At 41.5% G+C, this 25,375-nt stretch overlaps 1 protein-coding gene across 2 annotated transcripts in view; it reads right to left on the reverse strand.

Moving 5' to 3' along the window:
- DLGAP2 (DLG associated protein 2) overlaps positions 1-25,375 on the reverse strand; it is a 3,577,612-nt gene that overhangs the window by 104,200 nt on the left and 3,448,037 nt on the right. For both annotated transcript variants that reach the window (XM_069235822.1, XM_069235823.1), the window contains one exon: positions 19,810-20,225. In XM_069235822.1, coding sequence (XP_069091923.1) covers positions 19,810-20,225 — 416 coding nt within the window. The remainder of the gene's footprint in view (positions 1-19,809; positions 20,226-25,375) is intronic.

Genomic DNA, 25,375 nt, shown 5'->3' on the forward strand with positions numbered 1-25,375 from the left:
ATAAGGAATGGAGTGATGGAAACAGCACCAATGAGACAAACCAATGTTTCTTCATGACAGTAATTACTACTTGGGAGGAAGTTAAGAGGTTGCAGGAAGAAGTACCAGAAGAAAAATGAAGAGGTTGGAGTAAAGCAGGTTATGTTCCAAGAGATCAGGAAGATGTTTGGGTTTCCAGTGAAGGTAAAGCAGTATTGGCAAGTAGTTTGTTGCCTTAAATGGCTAGATATTATCATGGTCAAACACATATTGGCAGAGATGCAATGATCAGAGCATTCAGACACACATGGTACAATCCCCGATTCAGATTGGTTGCAGAAGCAGTGTGTCACCGATGTTGTGAAGCATGTCAACAGATGAATGTAGGGAAACACTCTGTGGTTAGCCTGAGTCACATAGGTAGATCAGGAGGTCATTTCAACAGAATGCAACTTGATTTATTTGAAGTGCAATGAATGGAGGTATGTTTTGGTGGTGTGTGTGTTCTTCCATTTGTAAAAGCTTACTTGACTCACAGAAATGACAACCTTACATTTTCAAAGCTGCTTTTGAGGGAATTGATTCCTTGATTTGGATTTCCAACTTCTCTGGAGTCTGACCGAGGAACTCATTTCAATAATGAGATCGTAAAATTGTTGTGTGCTGTATTAAAAATTGAGCAAAGATTGCACTGCAGTTACAGACCAGAAGCTTCAGGATTAGTCAAGCAGATAAATGAAACTTTGAAGCCTCGACTGGCAAAGGTGTGTGCATCTACAACATTGAAATGGCTTGATATCTTGCCTCTTGTCCTGATGAGCATGCACAGCACACCCGACAGAAAGACAGGATTGTCTCCTCATGAAATCATTATGGGGTGTGCTATGAGGTTGCCAGCTGTGCCTGCAGATGCACTTTTGAACATTACAGATGACTTGGTGCTAGATTATTGCAAAAGACTAGCTGATGTGGTTCGCTATTTGTTTTATCAGGTTGAAGAAGCACTGCTGAACCACCACAAGAAGAGTGCCACAACTTGAGTCCTGGAAACTGAGGTCTGGTGAAGAAGCATGTCAGAAAGTCATGCTTAGAGCCACACTGGAAAGGGCTTTTCAGGTTGTCTTAGCGACGACAACTGCTGTGAAGTGTGCTGGTGTGCCAAACTGGGTTCATGCGTGTCACACACACAAAGTTCCAAGTCCTCTTGATGATACAGTGCCTATTCCTCTAGGGTCAGATACAGTGAGAAAAGGGGTCCTGGTTTGCCCAAACTGTGAGGACTGGACAAGTGGCTATCGCAGAACATGCACAGTCTGGGGAAAATCGGAGTGCGTCAAAAGCAATCAAAAGTGCAGGAGGGTTGACTCAAAGTCAGTCGACCCCTGCTAGCTCAGTGAATGTTGAAACTCCAGTTGTGCTTGAGAAAAGAACTGTGGTTGGAGACCAATGGCCAACAAAATGTCCAGACCCAGTAGTAAATGTGTCTCCTACTATTGCTGAAGTAACTGAAGAATCTGATCAAAGTGACAGTGAAGGTCGTGCAGCAAGAAGGTCAACAGGAAAAAGAGTGCTTAGTCGAAAATACTCAGCTTCTGAATGGACTTATTACACAGCTTATGAGAGGGAGAAGGAATTCATTGCCTTTTGTGTTGACAATGCTGATTCAGCTTATTATTTTAGAACTTGAAATTACTTTAGAACTGAACTTTGAAATTGCATTGCCTCTTGATGAACAAAGACATTATTTGCTGGAAGTGCTAATGAAAGATTATCAGATGGTTTATTATTAGAGACATTTGAACTTTTAGTAGAGGTAGAAAATCTTGCTGAACTTTCTAGCAGATCAAAATCTTTGCAAATAAGTGAATGATTTAAAAAAAAGATATTTTTGATTTTTGTTTTTGCTTTGCCCACACAAGGAACAGAAAATATGCTGTAATTAATAGTGAGCTGCTTTTTTGCATTTTTTTGGTTGTGATTTTTATTTTTGAATTCAATATTGTAGTCTGACTCTAGACAAGCTATGATATTGGATCAAAGTAAATAGAGTAAATGTAAGTATGTGTGCGTAGGTTTAGCAACAGCATGTTTGAGCATTTTGTTGATAGTTGGATTGAGTCTGCCTGTGAAAGAAAACGCTGAGAGCACAGTTACACAGATGCTAGGAGATTCACATGCAGAACAAGATCCCCTGTATGAGGATGAGAGATTGCTTCACATTGATGATTCAAATGGAGATTTATCTTCTAATTTATATTACAGGATATTGTATGAATGCATTGAGAGTATGGAAGGTGCAAGATTTTTATGTTTGTACACAGATCCCTTCATCGGTACAGGAAGGAATCACAAATTACATCTTGCCACTAACATGGAATTTCTTGAAGTGCGTTACTAACTCAGTTGTATAACCAGGAGTATATTCAATACTTCTATTCTAATTATGATCTTGTGTTTTCTTGGCAAGTAGTATTGCCAAAGTGAAATACAGTGACATTGTGGGAGGATTCTTTGAACTGACACGGACCTTTGGAACCACGTACGCACACAAAAACAATTTAACCTGCATTCTTACACCACTAAAAAAGGAGTTCATTGGTTAAGTAGATGGCAGAAGAAAATCAATGAAAACCACGATAGGAATGGGAGTCATTTTATAGGACTGGCAGAAGGATGCTGCACACATTACAATTAGTGATACACAAGGACACTTAGCTTTAGACTGGCAACACGTAGTAAAACCATGTATATATAGACCGAAATCAAAAACAGACACATATTTATTAGGTACTAGTAAATGTAGACATGTATTTTTGTTTAAGTGTGTTTGGAATTTCATTTTAAATAGAAAAGACCCTGCCATACCAGGTGTTTATTTTATTTTTGGTATGAATGCCTATTACAAGCTGCCAAAAGGCGGGCATGGTACATAGTACCTGTGTGTAGTATTTCCAAATTTCCCAAAATTTAGCATGTGGACAATTTTTAAAATCCAATCTGGAAAGAGAAATCGAATTCCAGAATGAGGAGAGGAGCTAGTGCTGCAGAGATTATTGGTAATATATTTGGTGCCATTATTCCTTCAACTTGTGTGATCTTTAATGATATTAAGGTGAGGAAATTATCAACCATTGGAGGTAAGCCAATGCTGGAGCTATGCTTTTAATGGATATTGAGATGGTTGCAGCGAGATCAATGGTTTTGCGAAATCGTCTTGCATTAGACATATTATTGGTGGAGGGCGGAGTCTTTCAAGCAAATCTGAAAAATGGCCTGGAAGAATTAAAAGCAACTAGGGCTTGCGAGGTAATAGGTAATGGATTTTCAACCATTGCAATGTGATATGGAAACTTGGGAAAGGGAGTTGTAGGAATGATCTTGAGACCTTTGTTGATTGTGGTTTTGTGTGCCTCAGTTGCACCTGGAACTTACAAACTATACAAACTTTGGAAAGAGAAAAGAGCTAAGAGTAGATAGAGGAGGGAGGAGTTTGAAATGGAGAAGATGAGGAGTGTTTATTATTCATACTTGAAGAAAATTGAGAATTACTGCTGACGAAAACATCAACAGACATCAAGGCTTTGAGATGTCTCATTGAAATGAGAGAGGCCTTTTTGTGACAGCGTAGATTGCGGTCAGAGGAGGGACTTGTGGAGTGTAAAATTTGGTAATGCTTTAGTGACCCAGACATCAGCAGAAGGTGACAATTTATGTTTTATGTTTAACAAGCCTAATGTAGAAAGCTGCACTGACACATATTTTAAAAGTGCTCATGTTTTCATTTGTGGTGGTCACAATTGTGCCTGCCGGATTTAACAATGTGTTAACAAGATTTAAATGATGCCAAAGTTTATTTTAGGCACCAGAGTAACTGTTAGTATTAAAACAAATTCATACTTTTAATGTTTAAATGCACTTCTCCGTCATATCTAACATGATGTCTTAACAAGTATAATAAATAATGAAATGTTTTATTATTTCTGATGAGATATTATTAACATAGAATTTTTAAGTCTGCATATTATGTGAGTTTTTTAACAAGTATATTAATGCATCCATATTTCTTGTGTTGGCCTGTAGAGCTTGCATTTGCAGTGATGTAAAAGTGATGAATCATTGTTTTCTCTAACCTAAATTTTTCAAGCAGGTGTTGTTCTTATGAGTAGCAGAAGTTCTTTGTTCTATTGTACAGAGTTGGAAATGGGGTCTTTGGTTGACAGTCAGGTTACCCCCTGTTCAAGCAAGGACCCTCACTCTAGTCAGGGTAAATGAGAATCACCCTCAGCTAACCCCTGCTTACCCCCTTGGTAGCTTGGCAGAGCAGTAGGCTTAACTTCAGAGTGCTAGGTGTAAAGTATTTGTACCAACACACACAGTAACTTAATGAAAACACTACAAACTGACACAACACCAGTTTAGAAAAATAGGAAATATTTATCTAAACAAACCAAGACCAAAACGACAAGAGTCCAACATACACAAGTCAAGTTATGAATTTTTAAAGATTAAACTCAAAAATAGCGCTTAGAAACAAAAATGCTTCGATGAGGTGTTAACACGGCGTCATGACGGAGTCGTTCCCAACAAGCCGACACCAGCGGCGCCGGACACAGAGTCGCGTAGACCCCCAAGTACAGTACCTTTGGTGAAGAGTGAAAACAAGCCGATGCGCGAAGTCGGGGATCGCGGCGTCTGTGCGAAACGTTGAATCCGCTCACTTCGAGCGGCGTCGGTCACGACGTGGTGCGGCGACTTCCACGGAGTCGCGGACTTCAGCGGGGCTGCAGCGACGTCGGGCCTGCGAAGAGCGTCGCGTTCCAGTGAAGGTCACGGCGTCAGGTGCAGGCGGCGTCCCCGGATTCAGCAGCGGCGTCGGTCCAGAGTCGTCCGAAGTCAATTTCCTTGGATTTCCACCAGCTTTCCTTTCAAGGGCCCAGGGACTGGATAGGGCACCACTTGTCAGAGCAGGAGTCTCTCCAGAGACTCCATGTGCTGGCAGAGAGAAGTCTTTGCTGTCCCTGAGACTTCAAACAACAGGAGGCAAGCTCTAAATCAAGTCCTTGGAGATTTCTTCACAAGATGGAAGGCACACAAAGTCCAGTCTTTGCCCTCTTACTCTGGCAGAAGCAGCAACTGCAGGATAGCTCCACAAAGCACAGTCACAGGCAGGGCAGCTCTTCTTCCTCAGCTATTCAGCTCTTCTCCAAGCAGAGGTTCCTCTTGGTTCCAGAAGTGTTTCTAAAGTCTGTAGATTTGGGTGCCCTTCTTATACCCATTTTAGTCTTTGAAGTCACCTTTCTTCAAAGGGGACTCACACCTACTTGTGAAATCCTGCCTTGCCCAGGCAAGGCCTCAGACACACACCAGGGGGTTGGAGCCGGCTTTGTCAGAGGCAGGCACAGTCCTTTCAGATGAGAGTGACCACTCCACCCCACCCTCCTAGCAGAGATGTCTAATCAGGAAATCCAGGTTACACCCCAGCCCCCTTTGTGTCACTGTCTAGTGCGAGGTGAAAAACAACCCAACTGTCAAACTGACCCAGACAGGGAATTCACAAACAAGGCAGAGTCACAGAATGGTTTAAGCAAGAAAATGCTCACTTTCTAAAAGTGGCATTTTCAAATGCACAATCTTAAAATCAACTTTACTAAAAGATGTATTTTTAAATTGTGAGTTCAGGGACCCCAAACTCCACATGTCCATCTACTCTCTAGGGGAATCTACACTTTAATCATATTTAAAGGTAGCCCCCATATTATCCTATGAGAGAGACAGACCTTGCAACAGGGAAAAACGAAGTTGGCAGTATTTCACTGTCAGGACATATAAACCACATTACTATATATCCTACCTTATACATACACTGCACCCTGCCCTTGGGGCTACCTAGGGCCTACCTTAGGGGTGCCTTACATGTAAGAAAATGGAAGGTTTAGGCCTGCCAAGTGGGTACACTTGCCAAGTCGAACTTACAATGTAAAAATACACACAGAGACACTGCAGTGGCAGGTCTGAAACATGATTACAGAGCTACTTATGTGGGTGGCACAACCAGTGCTGCAGGCCCACTAGTAGCATTTGATTTACAGGCCCTGGCACCTCTAGTGCACCTTACTAGGGACTTACTAGTAAATCAAATATGCCAATCATGGATAAACCAATTACATACAATTTACACAAAGAGCATATGCACTTTAGCACTGGTTAGCAGTGGTAAAGTGCTCAGAGTTGAAAAGCCAGCAGCAACAGGTCAGAAAAAAATAGGAGGCAGGAGGCAAAAAGACTGGGGATGACCCTACATAAGCAAAAGTCCAACATACAGATACTGTTAGAAATGGGGTATTTGGTTGGCAGTCAGGTTACCTCCTGTAAAAGTAAGGACCCTCACTCTAGTCAGGGTAAAGGAGAATCACACTCAGTTAACCCCCGCTTACCCCCTTGGTAGCTTGGCACAAGCAGGCAGGCTTAACTTCAGAAGCAATGTGTAAAGTATTTGTACCAACACATGCAGTAACTCAGTGAAAACACTACAAAATGACACAGCACATGTTTAGAAAAATAGATAATATTTATGTAAACAAAACAAGACCAAAACAGTAAAAATACAACATACACAAGTCAGGTTATTAATTTTTAAAGAATAAGAGTCTTAATCCTTAGAAAACAGTGAGAATGTTCTAATTTCACAAAAGTATCCGGGTTGTATCAAAATAAACCCGCACAGGTGAGTGTGTGTTGAAAAAGGCCAGCGATGCGTTGATTTCTCACTCGCAAGCGAGACCATGCGTTATTCCTCCTCCAGTCGGGTCGGCATTCGTTGTTTCTTCTCTCCCGCAAGAGAGCGATGTGTCGATCGGGACAGGCACCTCAGGTCCGGGCAGCCTTTGCGTTGTTATTCCGCACCCAGGGATGGTGCGTTGAAAATCCAGTTGCACAGTATAACAAAACCGCGCTGCGTGGGGTTTGCGTCGTTATCAGCCCCCATTAGCGGGAGTTGCACGTCGTTTCTCCAGCCGCGTTGTGTCGATCTTCCAACCGCGATGCAGGTGGAGCATTGATTTCAGCCGCGAAGCCGGTGGTGCATCGTTTATCTGCTGTGTCATGGAAGGTGTGTCGAAAATTTCCCTGCACAGCGGTCTGTGCGTGGATTTTCAGTCTTTGTCTGCCAGCTTCACCTTTCAAGGGCCCAGGAACTGGATAGGGCACCACTTGCAAGGCAGGAGTCACAGCAGAGAGTCCAGGTGCTGTCAGGGGAAGTCTTTGATGGCCCTGAGACTTCAACAACATGAGGCAAGCTCAATTCAGCCATTGGAGATTCTTCACAAGCAAGAATGCACAACAAAGTCCAGTCTTCATCCCCTTTCACAGGCAGAAGCACCAACTGCAGGATCGCTCCACAAAGCACAGTCAAAGGCAGGGCAGCACTTCTCCTCAGCTCTTCAGCTCTTCAGCTGTTCTCCTTGGCAGAGATTCCTCTTGATTCCAGAAGTGATATAATTTTCAGGGGTGCTGTTCTTGTACCCCTTTCTGCCTTTGAAGTAGGCCTACTTCAAAGGAAAGTCTTTTTTGTTTGTGAGATCCTGCCTTGCCCAGGCCAGGCCCCAGACACACACCGGGGGGTTACAGACTGCATTGTGTGAGGGCAGGCACAGCCCTTTCAGGTGTGAGTGACCACTCCTCCCCTCTCCTACCTCCAGAGATGGCTCATCAGGATATGCAGGCTACACCCCAGCTCCCTTTGTGTCACTGTCTAGAAAGAGGTGCAAATATTCCGACTGTCAAACAGACAGGGAATCCACAAACAGGCAGAGTCACAGAATGGTTTAAGCAAGAAAATGGCTACTTTCTAAAAGTGGCATTTTCAAACACACAATCTCAAAAACAACATTTCTAAAAGACGTATTTTTAAATTGTGAGTTCAGAGACCCCAAACTCCACATGTTCATCTACTCCCAAAGGGAATCTGTGCTTTAATAATATTTAAAGGTAGCCCCCATGTTCACCTATGAGAGAGATAGGCCTTGCAACAGTGAAAAAACGAATTGGCAGTATTTCACTGTCAGGACATATAAAACACATTAGTACATGCCCCACCTTAACCATACACTGCACCCTGCCCATGGGGACACCTAGGGCCTACCTCAAGGGTGTCTTACATGTAAGAAAAGGTAAGGTTTAGGCCATATTAGTGGGTATACTTGCCAAGTCGAATGGGCAGTTAAAACTGTACTCACAGACACTGCAGTGGCAGGTCTGAGACATGTTTACAGAGCTACTAATGTTGGTGGCACAGCCAGTGCTGGAGGCCCACTAGTAGCATTTGATTTAGAGGTCCTGGGCACCTCTAGTGCACTATACCAGGGACTTACTAGTAAATCAAATATGCCAATCATGGAAAGCCAATTACACATACATTTTACATAGGAGCACTTGCACTTTAGCACTGGATTGCAGTGGTTAAGTGCCCACAGTAACAAAAACAGCAAAAACAGAGTCCAGAACAAATCAACAACCTGGGAAACACGGGCAAAAAGTTAGGGGAGACCATGCCAAGGATGCCAAGTCTATTAGAGACCTTTAGTTAAATTACCTTGGTTCAGAACATTTAAGCCTATGAACATAACGTGAAGTAAAATTGTTTCAAGTAACATGCGGATTCACATGGAACAGAGACAAGTCCATTGTAGACTCTGGGAAGAATTTGAATTGTTGCAAGTGGCAGAAAATTTAAACTGACTGTTTGGATTCATACAGAAAGAGGAGATGACTTCAGATCAAACCTGAAAATGTTTTGGACTGTTATAGCTTGAAGTCATGTCACTAATTCTGATAGGGCGTTGCCCTTTTTGAGTGATGTGGGGCCACTGAACTGAGAAATCAGGATGTTTTAGGTGTTTTAGTGGGGAGGGACTTTAAAAGTTTTAGTCATTCTTTCCATGACTCTTCAGATCGCTAGATATTATGTTAGGCTTTCTTTGGCTATCAAGGACTCCTGACTCTTTGCAGCTCTCTCTCTGCACTTCCGTGATGATGTTTCTGACTGGACGTTGCTGATGATCTACGTGCTTTGCTGATGAAGAATCCTTGAATGCTGGCCCTAGGGTAGGTATATCTCTCTGTTGATGCCTTTCCCTTGACATGTCTTTTTTCTGGAATAGAAGGTAGCATGCTGACACTCATCTAATTTGATTTGACAAATGCCAACACAGTCTGATCTGAGATATGTTTCTGTGGCACAAGTCATTTCGTTAATGATATGTATTATTCTTCTTCAATGTTTAATTTTGTTGATGTCAATTAGATTAAACTTGTTTTGTCATTTTAGGCAGCCAATGGTGTTGATTTATCTTTATAATCTGATTTTGTGTACAGTCTACATAACATTAGCTTTGTGGTTGTAAAATGAAGCTTTGAAACTTTCATTGATTGGCGTTTTCCTTCCGTGGCTACATTGGCGATGGTGTCTAATTGTTGTGATGGTGCTGAAATAATTGTGCATGGTTAACCACACTCCTTACTGGGTCAAAAGATCTCTCACCCTCAGTGAAGCATTTTGATTCCTGTGAAGGATGGTAAATGGTGTTAACACTGTTATACCTAACACAGGCCCATATCATTACTGCTTTTGTTCTCAAAACCTTTGAGATGCACATTAACCAGCTTTCTGGATTTATGGAAACAAATCATGTCCTGGATCTTGTACAGTCTGGTTTCTGTCAGTCCCACAGTATGGAAAAAGCTTTGCGTTGGTTTTAGAAGACTTGTGAATGTTAACAAACAAAGCAGGAATGTACAGCACTTGTGTGATTAAGGCATTCAACACAGTATTGCATGCCATCTTGTCATTCAGACTGTTGGAGATCAGAATCATTGGGATTGCACACTAGTGGTGCAAGTCGTACACAGAACATAGGTCCCAAGCAATCTACCTGCCTCCTTTTTGCCAGAATTCAAGTAATTGAACCAAGGGGTGCCTCAGAGGACTACCTTAAGTCTGGCTCTTTTTAAAACCTATATTTATCCATTGGTTCAATTACTTAGAACTTTTGCCTTAACTACATGAACTATGCAGATAGTATCAAAATAATTATTGCATAGACTGATTGGACGTGGCTGTGAGTCCTTCCATCAGTGTATGTTGCCTGTGAAGGATTCTGAAAGAAGACTGCCCTTTTTTCTCATGAGTGTATGCAAACATTTCTCCTTACTAAGACAGTGCTATTTCCATGTACTAGGCCTTGCAAAATAGGTAGATCTAGAGCACAATTATGACATAGGACCGTTTTAATGCGCCCACTCGTGGATGCATATAGAACTAAATCTATGGTTTGCAGAATCGAGGTGCCACCCATGAACTTTACTCTGTGATCTGTGGTAGACATTACGTGTTTACCAGCTGGTTAAGCATTTATTTCAAAGCCCATGCTGTGATTACAGAAAGTTAAAAAAAGGGGTCTTACATTCTCAACAGGAGGCCTTTTCTCTGAAACATCAACCCTTTCCCGACCCTTCATCCTCTAGATTCAATCTCCTGATCAAGACGGAGTTTATTGTTCACTTATTTAACCAATGACTCTACGCTTCACTCCTTTTGTTTTAAAATTTTAAATGTCATGACTGGATCTGCATGTGCGTTGGATGTATTTTGTTTTATTTGCTACAATCACCTCGTTATGCAGCATCTACTGTTTCCGTCCCAGTTCACATATTTACCTACACATAAAGTCAAATTTGGAAGCTCAAGTCTCAATTTGTCAGAATTTCATAATTTGGAATGTAAAGGCCAGCTGAAGGTACCATTTTCATCAAATTCTCCAATGCCAAGCAGAATATTAGATTATTGTTTTTTGTCCAACTCCTACTTCTGTGTCCCATCCGTACATGGATGTTAAATGACTATTGGAGACATATAAATCTGTAGTTTAAGCAGGCAATGTCATTTTCTGACATGCATCATACTCCAATTCACAATATGCAAACATTTACTAGTTTTGTCTGGGCCAACAGTACCTGCGTAGCTAATTTCTGACTACTAGGGCATGCTAAACCCATTCCCTGTTCTGCTTCAGAGCGCACAAATCTGCAATGTGCTATTGAAGTGTTATTCAGATGTAACATTGTGGAGCAAATGGTGTAAAAATACCACTTTTGCTTTTGTGTGCTGTCCCCTCGTCCTCTGTTACAGTGCCTCCAGCAATCAAAAGAAAATAACTTACAGACTGGAAAAGTGATATTACTGCAATGATTATTCATACATCCTCTAGGACTTGATGAAGAATGATCTTCAAAGAACATTCCGGGGGAAAGGACGGAGCAAGAGGAAAATCAATAAGGCGATCAAGCAGTTTGCAGACTCTCAAGGCTATTGTGCGTCACAGACATTTATACATACAATAAAATGAAGCTGACATAGATTGTACAATGTAATTGCATCTGCTATACACTACGTTCCTTCATTCCCTCTGGCTATAAGTAAATGTACCAAATCTGTTCCAAAATAAATGATGTTCGCCTGTAAGTGTATTGGATACTGTGGCCACCCATGACACAATAAAAGGATGCAGTATTTTATCTGAAATAACTCCTGCAGAAATAACAATCTATCAGCCCTCTCTATAATGTTTGCAATCCACTTTGCCATAATACTACATTACTGATAGTTGCTGCCTTAATTTCGCATTAAAGGAAACCAGACACGACTGGTAACAAAAAGTGGTAAAACAAATCCCATACTCTTGCATAGTTTTAGAATCAAGGTATGTCAAAAAATAAATTGCTCTTTTATCTGATACAGTTGGTACTGGGTCAAATGAAAAGTGGGGTCTGGGATGAAAGTCATACTGTGTCAAAACTATTCAGGGAACGTGGGGTGCAGAAATTGTCTAGTGGCAGGGCTGGATTGCATTTTACCGAGTGGGGAAAATACATCCAAATGTTTTCTCTCAAATGCAAGATTTTGGAGACTCTGGACCTCATTAAGAGTTTGGCAGGTGGGGGAGGCCGCCCGCCAAACTCGTTCCCGCCATCAGGCGGCCTGAACCCCACCGGCCCTATTAGGAGTTCACCGCAGTGAACAGGGGTGAACAGGGCCTTAACATTGCAGCTTGATTCTGATGGAGACGGCTGCAATGTGGCAGTGCGGCGGGTGCAGTAGCACCCGTCGCGCATTCCACTGCCTGTAATTCAGGCAGTGGAATGCGCGATGGGGCTGTGCATGGGGGCTCCTGAGTCCCCCATTTGGCCAGACTGGCAGGTGGGGACTCGTAATTACAACCACTGGGACGGGCAGGCTGCAGGCTGGCGGCAGGCTGGCGGCAGCCTGGCGGTGTCAGCAGTTGGACCGTGGCAGCTCTGCCACAGTCATAATGTTACGATCAGACCGCCACTTTTGCGGTGGTCCAACTGCGACCATGACCCTGGAGATCTGGTAACCACCAGGGTCATAACGAGACCCTCTGTCTCCTATCAGTTTTGTTCTGATTTCTTTTAAGACGCCGGCCATGGTGGCAAAAAGAAGGAACAAATCTCACAGTAATATGAATAATTCTTATATCTCGGTGAAAGCACGTTTAAACCTGATTTTACATGACAATAATAACAGCTCAAAAGAAAAAAAAAACTAGCTCCTTTTGAAGCTATTCATTATTTTCCATACATAATCTTGATCACAAGACCATCTGCCATGTCATGCTGTGTTTGCGCTGTTTGCTTTAGGAGCTACCTGTCACTTAGGTGTATAACAAAGGGTACACATTTCTAATCATCAGCATTTTCAGAAATTTGCAACAGAATTCATCCGGCAGCAATGCAGATCACAGAATGGGAGACAATGCATTAGGACTGGCCTTGAACAGATGTGAACGAGGAATTCTGCAGACAACTGAAAAGGCATAGCATAACACAGAGTAGGACTATAGACATTTTATGGAGTATATCAACGGAAGGATCCATAAGACTAAATAAGTGGTGATAGTGGTAGAATATCTGTCATGATGATTCAATAATGAGAGCAACTGACAAGGACTATTTGCAGAGTATATGTCTGCTGCGGTTAGGAAAGACACACACAAAGTGGGGAACTTTGGGATTGCATGGTCATTGAGGCTTTGGTCAATGGCAGCTAGAAAGGGGAAATGCAATGGGAAATCCATTAGATTGGTGCGTTATTTCTCCTACACCACATGCTTGTCTTCCAACCCACCCCAGCTTTGGTGCATCACTTTCCAAGGACTTTTTCACAGTTTGTCAATGAACAACATCAGAATTGTGACATAACACAGGACAGCACCGACTATTGAATGCTGAGAACATTGAGGGTAGCAGAAAAGCAAGGGCTATGACATACATACATTCAAAGCTAGACAAAGAAAGGACATAAACTAATTGTCCTAAAAAAGTTTCAATGGCACACTTATCTATTATACATGACATTTCATACAGGCTGGTGTCTGGTCGTTTGTGCCAACTGGCCTCTAGAGTTGTGCTGTTTAGGGAGCCTTTAAGGTTTGGACCCCAGCTCCTATGCTTTCTCCCTTTTCCATGCAGGGCCAGCAGGCAAGAATGAAATCATATTGATGGATGGATTACTGTAGTCCTATGGAGGACAGCAGTAAGATGCGGGCATACATCTGGCTGCCCTACCGGTGTGCACCATGCAGTTCATATACCACACTGTTTATATACTGTGCTGGAAGTGCGGCAGAGAGTCATAAGCCATGCTCCTAGTGCCCCCTTCTGCTCACCTTTTCACCCTTTGTCAGTCTCTGCTTCCTTGGCTGCAAAAGGAAATCCCAAAGCTGCCCTTAGGTATTTCCTGATTTTCTGCTCATGCGCTATCACATGCATGTTAAATCAAATGATACTCTGGCACTGAGAGCGAACTTTAGCTTCATAATTGATTTACTAGCATGTATTTAAATGCGATTCTCAGTGCAGCTATATTCTTTGTTCTTACCTTCCACTGGAGCCCAGGCACTGAGAAGTCACATTTTTTCATGCTCATTCAACATACTGCATTTCTAACCAAACTGTAAATTAATAAACATTTGCCCAACAAAGCCTTTTGCACTTCTTCCCCTGAACCTTAGTAATTCCTTTGGATGATCCTAAGCAGGCTGAGGTATACTCATATTACATATACTACGAAAGCCATCAAATGCCTCTATCTTCACCTGGTATAAACATGTGGCCCTTTATTGTCACCGTTTTTTTGTCCAATAAGAGGACTGTCTTAGTTTAGATCAATATAACTATGGTTATGTCAGAATATTGTTGGCAAATATTGCCTGACATAAATATTTTGCCCTAAATACTGTTTACAGAAATATCGCCCATTTGATATAGACTTTCTATTTTCTCTCAGATGACATTTTGGTTATGCTATTCTGGTACCTTCCCACAACTACATTGCTGATTTACATGTTGTCTTATGCTTACTGAGCTGCATAATGCTTTAACTATCATATCTCACTGACCATCTTGTATGGGACTTCAATACCAGCAGAGCCAGCTAATCTTCTACCAAACTCCATAAAGAAACAAGGACAATAGCATACAGATGGAAGTAGACAACAGTCTGAGTAGAAATGAATGTTGTCACGTGGTTCATTCAGTTGTGCATTGCTTGAAATCAGAAATCTATTGTGACTCTCCTAATCGTATATCAACACCCTGCACTATTCATCTCCATGTATTACTATTTTCATTCCTTTTATGAGTCTAAAATATAACATTCCATATCAAGCATCCAAGCTGTATGCATCTTTCTCCTAAGTGCCCTCTTGTTACTCGCTCAATTTAGAAACATGCAGAAACTGAAAAACATCAAATTGTTCCTATTGCTATGTGAATATTTCCCTAACACACCAATGATATATACTTTGTATATCTGCTTTGGTGTCAATAAAGGCATAGAAATTTAAAAAAATGAAAATTCTGCATTCCTATTCCTGAAAGAACCATGCTATGCACCAAAATTGATCTACAAAAAATTCCATATTCAGCACTTTACATGCATACATTATTTGCCCATGGTTTAAATGGGAATGCCCCCTCCACTTGTATACTGGCATGTACTTCTGCCCTCTTGAGTGCCTGCTGACTACCCAACCGCATGTGAACCTGGTATCCTGACTTTTATTTTGGCCCTGTTGTCACACTAATCTAGCATGGGCATTAGGGCATAGGTCTGTGCATGACTATGCGAGGTCCAGGTCCAGGACCTGTCCAGCAACTTGGAGGAGTCACCAAGCATGCAATTTTAGACTATTGTCCCTTTCCTCAGTACAATCATAAAGCAGTCAAGGTAGCATACCATTTTTGTGAATCTTTAGTATGATCAGAACTTTTTATCAGAGTCAGTGGAAATGTGTGGCCTACTGACCACTATTGTGTAAAGTTCCACTATAATGTGAAACCTAGAATTTAGCTCTGACATCCTGAGTACATGTCAAGTGCATGCATGTGTACAGTGAGCCTGTGACATAGATGGTAGTAGGACTTGCGTGTGTGTGAGTCTGAATACTGAAGCCAGTGAATGCCCCTGGTTGCAGCATCGTAGAAGATGGTAGATGAGGAGGAATTCCCCAGATGCTTCTTATTCTTCTAGAGCACTGCCACTTGGTAGATGGTAGGTACGGATTGGGGGGCTGCAGTTTCAGTTGTTCAAGGTGAGAACGTTTCTTCACCAGGCCTGCTATTTTGTCTGATTGCAGCTTCAAGGAGGTTGATGACAGCCAAGTGCAGAACATTCACACCTAACCAAGTCAATGTTTCAGGTCTTCCTGCTTGGAGCCAGCCTCAGTGCTACCCGTTGTGAGAAGCATCACTTTTTGAAAAGCCTGTGTCTGGAGAGCAGCCTATGAATGCCACTTGAAAGTAAACCATAGCAAACTATTTCTGAGATTTGAGACAGTAGATCAACATCCTCTGAAAAATATGTATAAAAGTGGGATTTAAATACTCCACTTTGTTCCAGCACAAGGTTCTTCTTGACCAAAGAAAAAAACTGCTCTGCAGGGTACTCAAAGAACTGCTGTGTAACTTGTGCTGGTGTCTCTCTGACAGCCAGTCTCACAGAGGTGAGGGGATATCCCCTAATTTCTGCATTTTCTGCTGGATGATCTAAGGGCCTTTCTGAAGAACCTAGAAGTCTGCCTGCCTGCTTAGAATGGGACAGAGTATGATTGCTTCCGCAGAGTGAAAAAACGCCCAGAAGGAGAGGTCTGTATATAGTGCAAGTGAGGGGAACCCTAGAGAAAGCCAGAGGCCCAAGAGAGTATGCCAGGAGAGGCCTTGTGCTGAGAAATTGCCTCCCCAATCTCCCTGCACATCTCCTGGAGTGAACTGTGCCAAGTGTATGACAGAAGCATATAACCTGGCACCCAGCAAAAGGTTTGGTCATCTGGTGCTGCAGATGAAGAGTGAAGGATTGCATAACTGCTGATTGGAAATTCCGATCTGCCCAGGGGCTATCACTGCCCAAGAAATCACTGTCAGAAGAGTTGGCCTGCAGGCTGCAGATATCCTCACTGAGCCCGTGCCCACAGCAGACTTCAAAAGCTATTGCTGTTGACCATCCTGGGTCCGACCATGCCAATGCTCATGGTCCATATATGTTCGCCTGCCTTAGCGATGAGACCTTCCAAAGGATTGGGTAGTTCTAACTTTCAGCTAGGGGGCACACATGTTAGTCCTGTCAGAGTTGGGGTGGTCTTCCAAGAAACATTTTGCCTTCCTCCTCCATTTTGCTGATCTCGTTTTTGCTGACCTTAGGGCTCTGGTTATTTTAAAACTGCTAACCAGTGCTAACATGTTTGTGCATACACCTTAAAACATGTTAATACTGGCCTCTGCCAAAAGGACATATTTAATTTGCTTGTAAGTCCTTACTAAAGTGGTACTACATGTGCCCAGGACATGTATATTAAAAGCTACTACTGTGCCTGCAGCACTTATCGTGCCATCCACTTCAGTAGTTCACTAACCATGTCTAAGGCCTTCCATTCCAATCTGTGTGTGTAATTTTAAACTACAATTTCTAGTATCTCTGGAATAACAATTTAAAATTCTAACTTATGGTGAAGTCAGGTTTATTTTTTAATTCTGAAAATGCCACTTTTAGAAAGTTGCACTTTCCTGCCTTAGCACCTGCAGCCTGTACCTGAAACACATGATGGGGTGTAGCTGATGGTTGAACTTTGTGTATTCCTCCTAGACAGCCACACACACTAGGGAGCTAAGGTGTGCCTGGATGAACCATCACTAGCAGGACGAAAGGGAGGAGCTTGGCACAGCCCCATTTACACTAGGCTGTATCCTTCCTCCCCACACAGGGCTGCGGACACCCTATAGTTAGTCTGGAGTCAGGGCAGGGAAGGCAGGATACCTGAAAGTGAAACCCCCACTTCAAAGGCACAACCAGGTATAAATACTGGGCCTCAGTCACAAACTCTTCAGTACACTTCTGGACCTGTGGATACTCTGCCTGGAACAATGACTGCTGTGCTGCTACAAGGATTGCCAGTCTGCTGGACTGCTGCTCTATAGGAACTGCTGCCCTGCTGAACTGACCGGCTGCTCTCTTGCCTGGGAAGGAAGAATTGGACCTGCAACTTCATCTTGAACCCAGGACTCCAGAGTGACTCCATGGGCTAGACTGCTGATCTCCTGATCTGAGTATTAGGGAGATAAGAGGCTTTCAATTCAGCTCCTGGACACAGCTGCAGAGAATTCCTGACCCCCGAGCGGTGCCCCGCAGGTCCTAGACATTTGGTGTAACTTAGTGATGTTAAACCAAGCTTTTGGCCTCTTTGCAACTGTAAACTGACCTGTTCCCACCATGACCGCTTTGCTCGCACCACAAATCAGTGTGAAACTCCGACAGTCCGACTCTTTGCACTGCAGCATCGACCGCTCGTGGGGACTGCCACCACAAAGCTCCAGCAATGCCCGTCTGCGATGGCAGCTGACTTTTGGCATGAACTTGAGAAGGTAAACCTTCAGGGGGACTAGCCTGGAACTGTATCAGAACTGCACTCCATTACAGTTGGCTTGAACCTTTAACTTTTCAACCGGTCCAGTGCGACCAGATATTCCAAGTTGATGTTTTTTGCTCTTGAGCACTATTTTATACCTTATTCTTTAAAAATTCATAACCCCAGTTCTACTGATTGGAATTTTGTTATTTTGGTGAGAGTTTATTTATTTATTACATTTTCTAACTTGGCATACTTTTTGTGTGGTGTTTTCCCTGTATTACTGTTTGAAGTGTTGCACAAATACTTTATACATTACCTCTAAGTTAAGCCCTGGATGGGCACACAGACTCTGCACAAAGGGACATGGGTTTCTCCAGTCTTGGATTTTGATAATAAGCTGCACTGTGGGATTGCTTGCAATAGAGCAAGCAGGAACTGCTGCAAAAGACAGTAAGGCTGCCCCTGAGAATGTTTACCCTATTGGACATGGAAGACCCAAAAGTATGACCACTAGTTGTTGCCAGGCATGAATGTAGCACCCCTAGGCACCATCTTCAGACATTCCTTGCCTCATGCATCCGCAAATGTCCATTTAGCTGCAGGAAGTAGGGTGACCTAAACATATTAGTTGAGTTCATCTACACTGTATAACCTACCTGCATATGAGGGGAATTTTTTCCTGCCCAGGAAATCTGCATCAAAGGTTTCTTGAGCAAAGCAGTCATTTCAGTCTTGGTTATCCACTGCCCAGACTAGCAGAGCTTTTCAGTGTTCTGGTACAATTACAGTGCAAAGCACAAGTTACCAACAAAAGACATGCAGGCAACATAAGCATAGAAACTGTGGGGGAGTAGCTTAAGATTAAAATCATTAACTTAAGTAAAAACAAACTATAAGGCTGAGATCTCTACAACTGACAAGAAGGTATATGTTTAGGTACACATTGAATCCTTAGTCACTAGAAAAGGACTGTGCGTAAAAATCAACGTCTCACTTTTTCAAATTGCATGTTGACAAGTTTTCCTTATTAGATGATACTTTGTTGAATATATTTTTGATACAGTTTGCTATTACTGCAGCATATTATAATACATCTTTGCATAATGGGCTATTACCTTTTCAAATAATGCCTCTATAAGGAGGTTTCCTCTTTTGTGATTGCAGTGACAATGTGAACATAACAAATGAACAATGCACATGTAGAAGCTATCCCGTTTGTAACAAATGCTACTAATTGATATTTATTCCCCGAAAATGTCCTATGCAAAGACTTATCTCACTAACAAGTCATTCCTTTAAATATTGAAACCATGATACAGAGTACATTCATATCGGGTAAAGTAATAACTGTCTCTATGGATACCTACAGAAACAGACATTGATAGCTGGCAAACTTCCAGGGCCATCTGGTCTGCACATCCATTTTGACAGACTGATAATATCAATACCAACGTGCAATTATTTTTCCAAAAACTCTATTTTTGTCTTAGTTTTCCAAATCCTTTGGTTTGGAATAATTTTAAAGAGTGAATAATTTGCAGGAAAAACATAAATTCTAATTTGTAGCACTCACTAAAAGAAGTATGTGCTTGTTTCAATCCTCTTTTGATCCCCTTGCTGCAAGGCAATGGCATTGTAAGTCTCATACGGCAGATTTTGTGTGAGAAAGAGTGTGCAGTACTTGAAACTCCATCAAAAATATCACAAGTTCATAAACTACTACCTCAATCCCTAAAAACAATAGATTATTTATGCTTACTTGAACCAAGTCATTGTAGTCCTACCTATTGAAAGTTTCTGTAACAGGCTTTAACATTTGTTTCAAAAATACAATAATGTATTCATACTGTACCCTCTTCAGATAGGTCATTTTCTTCTGCTTCTCGCTCCATATCTTTACACCATCCTTCCAACCGCTTTGTTTCTGCATGCAGTAGTTTCATAAACCAAGTCCCATCTTGCCGGCATGGTGATATTCTGCCTGTGTCCACAGTCTCCTGTGTTTGTTCCAACCATGGATCTGGTGGAGGCAGGTTGGATGTGTCAACTGGAGACCTATAGTCTTCTCTGTAACTAAAGAGCCCCTGTGTTCTCACAGTCCTTACTGCACCATACTGTGTGGGTGTGTTTGGCTCAGAGTGCCGCTGGAATGATGAACCAAACTGAAGACCCTTGTCCTCCATAGTGATGTTTCCAGGGAATCCTTCAAGTTCAAGATCAGCCTGAACTGCTGCCGTCACACTGTTTGACCGCTTAAACCTCCCATGTCTGAATGACAATAACAAACAATGTTATTAACATGTTACACCACAGTATGACATCACTTTCATTTTATTCTCTTAATCTTATTTAGTGAAAAGTGCCCATTTCAAAAGCAGATGGGAATGAAAAAAAAAAGATTTTCTGATTTTATTTGCCATTTCCACCATTGCATTCTATGTGATACTAAGAAAACCATTGAAATATTCACTTCCTCTGTTTCTAAGGGCAAATTGGACACATACAGAAGGCTTTCAAAATGTTATTAGGTCCCCTCTAGCTATAGTACTTAAAGTAAATCAATTTGAATAGGGACACATTGGGTATAAAGGCAGGAGTTATGTTGACACTCATTCAATATAAAGGTATAAAAGACACATTAAAAACAGTGCACTTTAGCAGGATGAGCTTATACCCTCTTACATGGAGCATTGATGCAATAGGGCAGGTACCTAGGTTCAACAATAGAATTGTAAAAGCCATATGCATGTCTTATAGGTCCTAGATAAACATGCCTCTAAAATTATGAGAGCCATATGTGTGTGATAGAAAAATGTCAGACAGAGAGGACTCAAATAGAGAGCAAGATACACTCATCGGCTTAAGGAACTTCTGACTTTGCTGGAAATCTCAAAGAATTCTGGGAGTACGCCTGGCAAGATTAGATTGTCGTGGAATCCCAGAAACTCTTACATGGGCATATTTATCTTGCACACAAAGAAATCAAAAAAATACTTGTGTACATTTCTGCATGTTGAAACGGGACAAACATTTGGATTTTCTCTTTAAACATTTGTATTTTTCTCTATAAATAAAATATCTTTCACCTATACACCTACCAGGAAGAACTGTTTTGTTTTGCTAATAACTTTGACACCGCTTGACAAATCTTTAAAATAATTCCAAAAAAAGTGTATCTTTCTCAGCTCCTTTCTGGAACATTTTGGGGTGATCCATCTAGTGGGGATCAAATTAAAAACAGAGGGGGAGGTCCAAAAATGTTAATTTCCTATGTTCTTTTCCATAGGAAAAGTCTGCTGCAATTACAAGAAAGCAACTGAATGGAATTACACCAAATTTGTCAGAAAGTTTGAATTATGGTAAATCTGTTCAGCTATTTTTTGAGAGATTTGTGTTTAAAGCAGTGCTCAGGGTGGTTATGAATGGGTTAAAAAATAGGTATATATGGACTTTTGTCCTCCGGCCAGGCCATACACCCAAAACCTGTGGGCACCCAAACACCATGCAAAGATACCAACAGCCATGCACAGCCGAGGACTGGGTCACAAGGCCTGCATTTAACCACGTCACACTCTGCTGTGTCCTCACAGGTGGCCAAACCCTGCTACTCATGCCCTTTGGCCGTGCACCACAGTGGGTTCTGGGGGGTTGGCCAGAGGGCCTGGCCTACAGCTAGGCCCTGCATCAAAGCCCACCACAGGAGACCAGCTGCCCTCTTTGGAGGGCCCTCACCCATCCATAGTTTTTTATTTTTTTTAAAACAAATTTTGTGGTTGCCACTGTACTCCTGTGGTACCCACTACTCAAGCTTCACTCCTTGGTGCTCCAGTAATGTGCAAGGTTCACCTGGAGATAGTGAGATAGATATTGTAACAGTGAGATGGTTTTCATTACGGCTCTTATCGTGAGGAACACTGTATTATGAAGATGATAATGACTTCTATTACATGTATTTATCTATTGTTATGTAGACACTCTATGTTCTCAACTAAGTTACTGAGGTAATTTATTAAACACATTGAGTATCTTTTTGAACATTTTCACAGAATCACTAAAGGACAAGAATTTCACTTTCCAACCCAAAAACTTTACGCACAACAGTAAGTTACACTGCTCTGGTTTTCATTTATATCATTTTGCTTTTTTCCATGACCAAGCATGATTTTGGTTACATGATAGGTGTAGAAAAATAGGAATTTATCTTTGTTTCTTCAAAGAAGTCCTTTGTGTACCTCAAAATCCCATGGAATTTTCTATACCCTCTATAGGCCCTCATTTCAACCTTGGCGGTAACCGCTGGGCGTCCGCCAATGCGGCCGCACTCCCGCGGGGCCTATTTGGAGATCCCTGCTGGGCCGGCAGGCTGAAACCTGGTTTCTGCCCGCCGGCCCAGCAGGGATTTTGGCCGCAACATGGGAGCCGGCTCCAAATAGAGCTGGCTGTGTTGCGGCTGTGCGACGGGTGCAGTTGCACCCGTCGCACTTTTCACTGTCTGCTATGCAGACAGTGAAAAGCTGCATGGGGCCATGACAGGGGGCCCCTGCACTGCCCATGCCAGTCCCTGTGACCCCCATTTCCGCCAGCCTTTTCATGGCGGTTCAAACCGCTATGAAAAGGCTGGCGGGAGGGGGACTCGTAATCCCCTGCCCCAGGGACTAAAGTGGTAGGAAACTGCCGGTCAAAGACCGGCAGGGTTGTAATGACCCCCATAATGTTTGCAAAATATTGGCACTAGCATTGTAATCGCATCTCTCAGGAAAAATAAGTCTTTTTTAATTTCGCAATTCAATATAACAAAGGTATAAATGTTCAAAAGCAGGATGACTGATGGGTCTAAATGGAAGTCTAAGTGTATATATTGGACACAACACTTGTTTGGCTGTGATTCTTTTCATTCAGTTACATGTCACTTATGACTCCCTTTCGCTTTCTGCATTGAACATGATGAATTAATAGCTACCTTACAGATTTACTCAAACTACCAGTAATAATGTGCAGTATTTGTATGGTCCTTTGGGAAGAGTTCTAACTCTCCAAAAGATTCTGTGGTTTATGATCCATTATTGTATCTAAAAGGATGACCAAGAAAACATGTATTGATAAACAATGAAAGTAAGATGTGGGAATTGAATAGTAAGTTCTGTTGTGGGACAGTTTTGGTCTATGATTCAATCTACCTCACAACCAGCAAGTACAATGTAAATAATGTTGTTTAAATCATTGTCTTATTAATGCTGGCCATATACCTCCATAAAAGTGAACTTGATTTGGGATTATTTCCTTGTTGACCCTTGTTGCGTTCATTTATGAAATCATATAATGAGATATAGACCACTAATGCTGCTATACTATTTCATAATGTTTTGGGAAGCCAAGCTACTAAGGGGAGAGATTATAGGATTACTTATACTTAAATCTCGGGTTATGGTAATGGTTGTTGCTTGCTCAATTGGGAGCTAGTAAAAGGTCAGTGGTTCATATAGTAGTTCATTGGTATGCTAATAAACATGGTGGCCTATCAGACCTAACAAAGCGTGCAGTAACCGTCTATATTAGAAATGTGATTTGAGCCCCTGTGACTGCTTTGGCATTAGATCTACAACGCTTCACACATTTGTTATACCCTTGAAAAAGCCTAGCAATTACACCTAATTAAGGGGCAAAGACGTGTTGGCTGAAAAATCATCATACAATAGACAGCCTCTACTAAATGAACCACCAACCTGTACTATGACAATAAGGATAACATAACTAAATAAAGAGAAAATAAATTAGAATAAACATTGAAGAACTATGCCCCATTTTATGAATTTTCTGTTGCCTGCAATTACTATGTTTAATGTAAGTACTTCCATGTATCAGTATGAAAATGTATCTCACAACTTTTTGGTGCATGCAATTTCAAACTTTATTCAAGTGTATAAACATCACAGGATAGTGCGTTCAACACTGTAGTCAATAAAGATTGTGCAGTCACTAACTCATAAAATTATAACTTAAGGTGTCTGAATTGTGGGTAACGAAGGTGAACAAAACCCACTCACACATCATACACATTTCACATCAAGACTGTGGTCTCCCTCCCCCAGACAAAACACTCTGAGAATGGGAAACCCTTGATTATTTTTGCAATTATGTATATCACTTTTATATGAGAGTGAATTTTATTGTTTAAGTAACTGAAAAGCACTCTACATATGGAATGTTAAGTCAGATTGTATGCAACCTTTGATGGCGTTGTTGTAATAGCGAGTCCAATGTATGAATGGGGTGTCTTTAGACATGGTAAATAATAACTTATGTGGTTGTAGTTGATGCCTCAGTATATTGAATACGTGTTGTTCTTTTAGAGAGATTAATGGATATTTGTTGTGGATGGATGTTGTCACCTGAGTCTGTCTGAAGTTTTAATTTACCTTTATTTTATGTATGTGTTGGGCATTTACTTTTTGTGGTCATTTGCTGTAGTTAGATGTTATTGAAAGTGTTTTGTTCTTGTGATAACTCATGTGCTATAAGTTAAGATACAAAACCAGGAAACAATTGTCGGCTGGTGTTGTTATACACATATAACGTGAAATATTGTTTTACAAATTCCATCTGCAGGTTTTTCCTAAATGTTCAATGTTGTTTGTAAGTCACGTTCCAGACAGCGAAAACTAACTGGTGCACTTCAAGTCATTAATTCTTCACAAAAGTACAATAAGGTATAGAGACAGAGCATGAGCTTAGGGTCGGCCTTCATTGTCTTTTTATGTGTTTTCATTGTTTGCCAAAGCTTGGATTGGCTGTACATCAAGAGCAGCGCATTTCATGGATTGGTACATTGACACATTGCTTTTTTTTCTAAATATGCTATGGCAAAACTATTGGAGCCAAGCCAACTCTCATGAAGGTATGTTTATCTAACTATGCATAGATATACTGTTCTTAACACTATGTATATGTACCTTGATGATACATATTTTTTCCAGGTACTTAAATGTGGACTTTAGCATAGTGTCGCTTGCCTGATTTTTGTTTACAGTTGAGCTTGATAATAAAATCTTTGCTTTTTGCACTGTGTCCAATTACGGAAGATGCATTCAGTCTACTCATATGTTAGTCCTCAATGAGAGCACCTATCTTTCACCGATATAAGTCTATCACAATCCTTTCACCTTAGTATTAACTGATGTAATTTGCTTGTTCCTGCCCTATTACATTTATTCAAAATGCATAGATGCTCTTTGTTATGCCATTTCAATGGTTGTTTTGGTTGATATGGTTTTAATCAGTTTGTGCAAGCTAGGTGTTAGTTCCACCAGAGAACATTAAACTCTTGTTCCTAACTCCTGCTGATAAAAGTCTGCTGCTATTTTATACAGTGCACTTTGCCTTTATTAGGCATTGGAGCACTTGTCTACACTAGCAATATC

This window comes from Pleurodeles waltl, chromosome 5, assembly GCF_031143425.1.
Source record: "Pleurodeles waltl isolate 20211129_DDA chromosome 5, aPleWal1.hap1.20221129, whole genome shotgun sequence".
NCBI classification, from domain to species: Eukaryota; Metazoa; Chordata; class Amphibia; order Caudata; family Salamandridae; genus Pleurodeles; species Pleurodeles waltl.